This window comes from Lissotriton vulgaris, chromosome 3_2, assembly GCF_964263255.1.
Source record: "Lissotriton vulgaris chromosome 3_2, aLisVul1.2, whole genome shotgun sequence".
Classification (NCBI taxonomy): domain Eukaryota; kingdom Metazoa; phylum Chordata; class Amphibia; order Caudata; family Salamandridae; genus Lissotriton; species Lissotriton vulgaris.
This window is the reverse complement of record NC_141690.1, coordinates 49,574,764-49,583,549: the sequence shown is the minus strand read 5'-3', so window position 1 is coordinate 49,583,549 and position 8,786 is coordinate 49,574,764. Positions and strand designations below refer to the sequence as shown.

Genomic DNA, 8,786 nt, shown 5'->3' with positions numbered 1-8,786 from the left:
TTTACCCATCCCACATTTTTTATTTTAGTTTGTTATTTTTCTCCCTCGCCTAATGCCTCGAACACCCTGTGTTTACACTTCTGGGTGTTGGTGACATTTGGAGGTGGAACCATATTTGCATCGACTGGATCACGGGGAGTAAACGTGACACCTTCCAGACCAACCCCATTGAGTGTTGTTGTGAATGGATTTATAGTGACCAGCAAGGCTCTCGGGTATCTGGCTACAGAGACCTTATGTTGAATATAGTTATCAATAATTCCACACAGGCCCTGTACTGTCGCATTCTTTCTTTCCACAGTTGTCGATGATATATTCTTACTCTGCTTGACAAAGAACCATTGCTAATGTGAAAGAACTTCAACCGAATTAGTAGTTATACTTTACCATTTGTTAGGCTACAATGTGGCACTGCTCTACTGTACTTCTGTCACCTGCTATATTCTCAGTTGTACCGTTGAATTGCTCAGGAGGACAAACCAGATTTCATTTTCTTTTTTTTCATAGGCATGCAACTGCCACTGTGTCACACCACTACTACCACCGCTATGAGGAAATTTTATCCGACCAAGATTGCCAACGTTATTCGGTGTTTCCCGTGGAGCCAGCCCTGGGCCTAGCCCTACTTTCAAACACAAATTACAGGTAAGATAAGCGTTTGGTGGTTTGGGGGTATAATGGAGTATTAGTACGAGAGACGAGAGCCTGAAGGTAGTACTACTAAAGTCCTAGGACTCTTGGATTCACTTCACTTAGTCTGTGAGAGGCACTTAGTGTTGAAAACATTTGGGCATTTACACTTAAAGGAAGAAAATGGAACTAAACTTTCAGGAAAACAGTCAACGTTAAACCCCCACCCACCAGGCAAGCAGTAAAAAACAGGTATGCTCAGATAAAGTTTGAAAAAGTATATTTATATCCCTAACAAAATAATCTCCCGCAAGACCCTCCCTAACCCCAACGATTGTCCTTCAAAAGTCCCCAAAAACCCAACTCCCAATTCCCACCCCCCAAAAGTCTCTAAAAAAGGGGCAAGGGACACTATGGGTGGATGCTGTTCACTTTTTGGGCCAGGGCATCATGCTCCTCGCGGAGCAAGGCGAGCTCCTGCTGAAGGCGGGACACCATCAGGGTGGTGCGGCGCAGGCGTGCCTTCACTGCCTTGCAGGTGCAAGGCCTGTGAGAAGCAGCTGTTGGCCTTGCTGCTCGGCGGTGGCGTTTGCCTTTGGCAGCCCGGCTCAGTCTCGGTGGACCACTGTGCTGGGTCACGGTGGCAGCCGGTGAGGCCACGGAGGACGACGTTGTCGTTGTTGTCGACCGCACACTTTCCACGTCCTCCAGGGCCACCAGCCGCCGATATTCCGCAACAGTGGCCTCGATTCTCCGTTGCCGGGCCGCTCTAGCCAGCTCCTTCCTCCTTGTTCGTTTGGAAGGAGAACCTATATGAAGAAAGAAAGACATAGTCTGTAACCAATGCTCTTTAAGATTAACTCAATCATTCAGCAGAAATGTGTGCTGCAGTACAACTAGCAACTTGCAAGCGCATTACATAACTATTGAGGCCAGTATCTATCTAACCTCACACTTCTTCATCCTTGCTCTAACATTAGTGGGAGTTTAAGGAACAAATTCTATGAGCACTGTGGACTTCCATTGGAGTCGACTATGAAAGTACACCAGTCTTATTCTTCTTCTTGTCTCTTGTTTTGGAAAATTGGTACGTTATTTTCTGCAAGCCGGCATAATGCCAGCGCGGTAAACTTGCACCCGAGAAAAAGAGACGCACGCCATGAGGAGTGACCTAGACTTGCGTTGCCGTTGCGTTACTGTACCCGTCCAGTACATGCAGGTGGTGAATCTCTTACTTTTCTATTACGGGTGGCACTGAGAATACTCTGTTACAACTCAAGGGCTACTGCTTAATTAATTTAACTTTCACCCTACAGTGGAAATGAGTACTAGAAATGGAAAATTGAAGAAGATAAATAATCTGATTATCTATCACTTCACATGGGATGTTTTTGCTTATATATGGGATGACTTTAGGTGCTTTGCTTTTTATTGAGTGACAGGCAGTGATACATCCACACATGAATGACTGAGTACTACTAAACTTATTAAGAGAGGTAGGGAGTGGCCACCATAATAACCGGATCTATGCAGTGCTTGCAATACAAACTACTGCTACTATTTATGGTAGTATTTGGACAAAATTAAAAGTTCTTTTCCTTGCCTTTCCTACACTGGAACGGACGTGCGGGTGCAGTGTTAGTGTTACATGCTCTTCAAAGTTACACTTAGTTCATCCACTGACCGTCTACTCTCTCTAGATCATGGGTACTCACAAACTTTCTCTCAGGGGCTACATTTACAGTGTAGTTTGGGGCCGAGGGCCGCACTGGTGGGGGCGGAGTCAGAGGGGGCGGGGCTAAAGCAAAACGATAACTTGTGACCATGAGGTTGCACACAGGTCCCTGCAGCAGATGCCCTCATCCACTGAGCCACCAGACCCAGCATTTACATACATCTCTCTCCCTCCTGCTGTCCCTCCTGCCCTCCCTCCATCTCTCTCTCCCTCCTGCCCTCCCTCTCCCTCTGTCATCTCACTGTGTGTGTGTCTATCTGTGTCAGCCTTCAGCCCGGGTTGAGACCGCTTCCTCAACGCGCACACACAGACAACAACACCAAAGTACTTAACAGGTCTTTAAAAGACCATTAACATATTATTGAGGCTTTGTTTGTTTTAGCGCCCCTGCTTCTCCACCCTGACAATCTCTGCTTGCCCGGCCCCACAGAGCAGAGGCTTAGTTCTATTTCACCTCTTTGTGGCCTTGCATCTCCACTCTGCTCTGTGGGGGCCGGGGGAGCAGTGATTGTCAGAGTGGAGATGCAGGGGCGCTAACAGGTGAAATACAAAAAAGCCTCTGCTCTGTGGGGGCCGGGGGAGCAGTGATTGTCTGCAAGGTCAGCGCACCGCCAACGAAGGCTTGCCGGGCCACCACCGGCCCGCGGGCCGTACTAGGAGTACCCCTGCTCTAGATACACATATGCTATCTAAGAGTCAGATAGTAGCATGATCCAGGTATATGGACACATACAGTTTCTGTGTCACCCACCCAGGCTGTTGTCCTTCCACCCATCATTGCTTCATCATTCACCCAGCCATGCATCTCATATTCTTGCCTTCCCAGCTAGTCTTCAATCTCAATAAGTAAGGAATATATAAGAGCTTACCTCTGGCCGCCACCACCGTCTCAACTCTCACATCCGGCGCCGCCGCCTCCTCCCCTGATGATGAATTGCCCTCCGCCTCCGTGTCGAGCACCACCACCACACTGGCCCCGCCACCAGATGTTCCACCTACAAAGTACATTTAAGAATCTTAGAATAAAGCACTCACTAGTCACTAGTATTTGGTCTAGGAATGAAGACATGTGAAAACAATGTAATTTGTGACTGTCTACGTTAAAGTTAAAAAAAATGTCCCTTTTTCCAGGGAAGGTTGTCTTGCTGCACTTTTTGGCACAACTGATGAAGGCTGATTTTTTAACACGCACCATTTTTCTCCACACAGACAGAAGATGGACTTCTAACAACAAGATCAAGTTGAAACCAGGTGAGAGCTCGGCTCGACCACAAGAAATGTCTTCAATTAATCGTCAGCACTAACCACTTTTCCATTATCAGTTAAACGTTTAGTTTTATTATGACTTCATTTTAATAAATGTGTTTACTTTTAATAAAGCTTTTAAATTTAAATACAATCTGTGTTTTTTGGTCCTCCAGACTAGAGTGACTGAACGAAAGGTTTTGCAATTTTTGCAAGCATGAGTCCAGATAGAACACTTCAAAAGACATTATGGACAATCCCAGAGGACTGCACTAAGTTGATAGAGCTATTGCTGACTAGAATCATGGGAGTTTCGCCAACCGTGCAATCTTAGTTAGCTACACAGACAGACTAATAAGAATAATCTAGTAATACCACAGGGAGTCATAGTAGAGGCAGGATAAGAATTTAGATACAGTCTACAAGAAGAGCAAAGACAATTTTGAAAAAATTCAAATGAGGAACGCTAGGAAAAATAGGTACTAGTCTAAAATGAAAACTTACTGGGGCCAGCAGAGGAGCCCTCGCCTGCCCGATCCTGGCCCTGTTGATGAACAGCATCCGCCGCCTGCTGCTCCTGTGTCCTCCTCTCGCCCCTGGGGGGAGCTGACGTACAACATGAAAGAAAGAACAGAAAACATGGATGATTGTTGCTTGTCAATGTCAACCAAATCAAACATTTCAAAAGAACAATAACAAAATATTTCCGCGAAATTATATTGATTATGGTTACTTTTTATTTATTTGCGGACCTGTGACTTCGAAAGTCACGTAACTCACTAAACAAAGTACTGAAACGTTCACCTAGGACTGGCAGGCAGCAGTCCGCAGGCAAGACGCAAAGTGACAGACAAACTCCATTGTGATTTCAGTCAGATCAGTGACAACACTAACAGTTGCCTGCTACATTACCAGTCATTTAAATAGTCAAACTATCAATCCACCGCCACTATTTTTCTTATTGTCAGGGTTACAAAGGAAGGGGCAGATTTAAGCCCTTGCGGCTCTTTTGCGCCGTTCTTGCGTGACTTTTGTGACGCAGCAGCTAAACAAAAAAGGGCGCCATGGTGCGGCGTATAATATTATAACAACGTGACGCATTTGGGAGATGCATCCCGTTATAAAGCCCTGCGCCATCAGGGGGCGTTCCGGCGCAAGGGAGGGCATTCCTGCGCTGGAACACATCCTAATAGTGGCTGAGGGAAATCTACAAAATATCAATCAGTCACCTTTAGGACAATGATGCGTCACACAAACCCTGCACCTGCTTGAAGCAGACGTACGGCTTGACCCAGCATTGGGGAGATAGGGTACCCCAGAGCATTGATGGAGCTGCGCCATCGTTGCGACGCAACTCCAGCAGTAAAGCTTCGGTGACGTTTTGGGCCCATGGGGAGCCGCATTGCAAATACGGCGCACCATGTTTGGTGGTGGTAGCGGGCCGCACAATTAATGGCGCATCCCTGCTACTTTGCAGGGATGCGACGGTAATTGCAATTCTGCCCCTTAGGGGCATACTTACTTACGCGTTCTGGCGCATCTCCAGAGATGCGCCAGATCAAATGCGTCACGCAAAACTACCCTTGCGACACGGCAGATGTGCCTCATTTACAATGCGGCGCGCCCTGGCGCAAGGGTAGGCACTTGCGTGACGCATCTCGTCACGTAAGAGCGGCGCATCGCTGGAGTCACGTCGCCAACGCAATGCAACTCCAGTAATGCTCAGGGCCACCCAATACTTTACATGCTGTGTCAGTCCTTTCGCCTGCTTCGAGCAGACATAAGGAATTGAATTGACGTAGCAGCGTCGCAGAAGTGCCTGCGTTAAATCTTGTAGATTTCACGCAGGCAATTTTGCGAGGCGCACAGCCGCTGGACCGCCCACCCTGCGTACTAGGAACGCACCCATTGTGGTGCAGGCCCATGGCTTTATAACGTGACGCATCTCCCTAGATGCGTCATGCTGTAAATGACTTGCAGGGATGCGGCACGTTTACGCCGCTGTTGCGTCACGCAAGGCAACGTAAACGTGGCGCAAGGGGCTTGTAAATGTAATCTGCCCCCTAGTGTCTAGCATTACGCAGTTCTGTTAAGTACACTCATACATAATAGTTACTCAGGCCAATGAGACCACGAAATAGAAAACAAATAAGCATAGTAGCAACCCCACTGAGAAGGAGAGCAGTGCACCTGAAATGCACAGAAGATTTTGAAATATAATTTAACTACAATGTAATCGTCATCAGCGGCATTATTGGCTTGCTCCATGTAAAAAACAAATATTTGCAATACAACAACACAGAGCAGGAGAAAACATCATAGTAGTGAGTGATTAAATGCCAATGGCTACTACTACTCACCAAGCCCGGGGATCTCCAAGCCGAGCTGGTCCAGCAGGTCGCGCTCGCGGTCCAGGAGGTCCGTCCAGCGATGGGTGACCTGGCTGTAGGTGCGCTGGACCCCGTAGAGGTGGGATATGGCCCAGCACACCTTCTCCCACCGCTTCCGGCGCTCCCGCATGTTATAGCCGCCGGCCGCGATCCTGCCGCCTCCCGCGATGGTCCTGGGCAGGCGGCGCTGGACGAAGTAGACCAGCGCGCCCACTTCCTCCGGGCTGAATATCTCCCGGCGCGTCACCTGCTCCCCCCTCGATCTCACGCCTGCTGTCCTGCCACTGGGTCCAGCACTACTCCCCGCCGCCGCTGCGGCCCTCAAGTGCCTGGGCAGCTTCACGGCGCCTGGCTTGACCATGGTCTGGGCAGGTAAGGTAGGAAGAAGTAGAAAATTAAGAAAGAATAGGATAGGGAAGAAGAAAAGAAAAGAGTTTACAAAAGTAGTTTAAAAGTAAAGAAAAATAGCAGAAAAGACAAAAATATACAGCTAGGAAAAGAGAGGGATAGATAAGAAGCAAAATCGTAAAAAAAAAACTGAAAACAAGCAAAGGATGGGAAAGATATCAAGAGGATTAAACACCATGCCCAGACACAGGAAATGAATGAAAAACAAGATGGCCGGCGCCCGTTTCCGAGCGCGAAAGTCAGTTCGCGCGAGATTTTCCTCGCGATCTCGTGCGAACCTCTAGATTTCCCGCGCGATCTCGTGCGAACCTCTACTCGCAATGCGCTTACTGCGCGAGATTATACATAGCGGGCGGAAACGGAAATACGTCACGCAAACAAAATGGCCGCGCCCGTACTCGACCTTGGGGTAAATTCGCGTGTTGCGCTGCAAGCGGCTCGCGAATACTGCAAAAAAACTCGCGAAACAACAAGCCGCAAAAAAATAAAATGCTCATTCGCACGAATTGGCGGCTTCCGCGGTCGGTTTCGCACGACGCCGCGCCCCGCGAATAGCGCGAAAAAAACCGCAAAACGATTTCAGCAAAAGCAAAAGCAATGAGCAGGTGCAAAAGGTCAACCTCATGATTTGTAACGATTCTTTGTATTGCTTCCTGAGGGGGCCCTCCAGAATTCGGTTGCCTGCTTGCAACTATTGTGTGACCCTGCTCTGACCTTAACTGTATGCCACAAAGGTCCTGATTTACAGCTAAAGGAGCAGACAAGCAGGTGCCAGGCTGGAACTTTAAATTCTTTCAGTGACACATTAATTAGCCCCTAATTCATTATTGTCAGTTGGGGCAGGGCAGGTGTTGTAACTAATTTTGCAACAATGAAAGCACTTAGCAAGTGCAAAAGATCACTAATCAGGGCGCACTAAGGAAGCAGGTGCCAGCTAAAAAAATATTCTGTGACACATTAATCAGCCCCAAATTAATTCAGGTCACTTGAGGCAGGGAAGGTGTGCTTTGCTTTGCCGAAAATAATGTACACTGGACAACCAGAGGGTGTGGTGATGAAACAGAGGGTGGCATGGGTGGGCCAGAGGGTGGCATGAGTAGTCAGAGAGTGGCAGTGGTGACAGAGAGTGGCAGTGATGAAGAAGAGTGTCCCAAACAGGCTGGACATGTAGAAACAACAAGTTCGCAAAACTTGCGACCCGACAGGTAAGTTCGCAAATTGCGAAATTGTAAAAACCCTCGCGAACTGGCAGAAACACGGGCGAACACAAAAAAAAAAAAAAATCCGCAAATTCGCGGGAATTCGCGGATTTTGCGGATTGCGAATCCGCAAATCCGCAAAATTCGCGAACGCGAGATCCGCAAAATTCGCCCATGCCTAGTCCCGCCTCTACTGCCGCATTCAGGACCCTCGTAAAAATAGGAGCACACAGTTCCACTTTGCTAAGGTAGGGAGGTATGCCATCTGGACCAGGCGCTTTGTTTTTAGTGAGCCCCAGTATTGCTCCTCCTACTTCAGCCAGGGTGATCTCTAGCCGTGCAATTGATTTTGGCCTCTGTCCTTCATCATAAATTGTTTCGCCTGTGTGATTATACAGGTTCTAAAAATGGGCCTGCCAGTGCTCTGGTAGGATGGTGTTCAGGATTTGTGGTGCGTTTGAGTCCTGGAGACATGGTTTATTTATCATTTTCCAAAACTCGGACAGGTCTCTTCTTTCTGCCGCCTCCCTTAAATCCTCCCAGGCTTGTCTTTGGAGACTGACTTTTCGAGTTGTTAACGTCTTTTTGTATGTCAATCTACATTAGGCTATTTGAGTGTTATCTTTGGGTCTCTGTTTTAGGCAAAGTTTCAGATCTTTAAGTGCCTTTGAGCATTCTTTGTCGAACCATCTGGGTGTTGTGGTTGGTGCCCTAGTTGTGGTGGTCTTCAGGAGTCCGTCGATGAGAGGAGCCATCTCTTCGAATGCCGTCACTACCGCCACTCCCTCAATATTTAGGTCAAGGCATACTTTTATTGCATCTGACCCTGTGGTTATTAGACTTTTATAAAACTTTTCCCCATCTATTTTGGACGATCTAAGCCTCCTCCCTTGATCTACTATCCTTACTATTCTATCTACTCCCGGTGGTGTGTTCTTAACTTTTAAGCATTTTATCTCCACCACTAAAGGGTTATGGTCACTAAATATACTGTTTTCGATTGCCGCCCTACTAACCCACGTTTTAAGTGTAGTGGAAACCATTATAAAGTCTATATTAGCGTGACATCCTCTACCCTTAAAGGTTGGGCTTGGTTCCCCTCCGCTACCAATCTTGACCATGTCCATTGTATAGGCCAGATTATGCCTTTTCATCACCTTATCTATTTCCCACCCATCT

The 8,786-nt window shown here is 47.6% G+C and overlaps 1 protein-coding gene across 2 annotated transcripts; it reads right to left on the bottom strand.

The window, feature by feature from the left end:
• Window positions 1-508: 508 nt before the first annotated feature.
• LOC147725324 (uncharacterized) lies at window positions 509-4,213 on the bottom strand. 2 transcript variants are annotated; one of them, XR_015309815.1, is made up of 3 exons: window positions 4,115-4,213; window positions 3,235-3,360; window positions 509-1,439 (listed from the first exon to the last, which is right to left on the bottom strand). XR_015309815.1 is itself a non-coding variant. In XM_086964503.1 (2 exons), the coding sequence occupies exons 1-2, from the start codon at window positions 3,371-3,373 to the stop codon at window positions 1,042-1,044; spliced, it is 537 nt and encodes a 178-aa protein (XP_086820629.1). In that variant the 5' UTR covers window positions 3,374-3,389; the 3' UTR covers window positions 509-1,041. The 2 variants fall into 2 exon arrangements, 1 of the variants encoding a protein (XP_086820629.1); XM_086964503.1 differs by lacking the exon at window positions 4,115-4,213 and having other exon boundaries at window positions 3,235-3,389.
• Window positions 4,214-8,786: the final 4,573 nt, after the last annotated feature.

What these genes read in the sequence shown, in the direction of transcription:
- LOC147725324 (XM_086964503.1), bottom strand. Translation starts at nt 3,373, where the DNA reads ATGTACTTTGTAGGTGGAACATCTGGTGGCGGGGCCAGTGTGGTGGTG. An exon ending in GACGGTGGTGGCGGCCAGAG is followed by an intron (nt 1,440 to 3,234) that starts GTAAGCTCTTAT and finishes TTCTTCATATAG; the next exon opens with GTTCTCCTTCCAAACGAACA.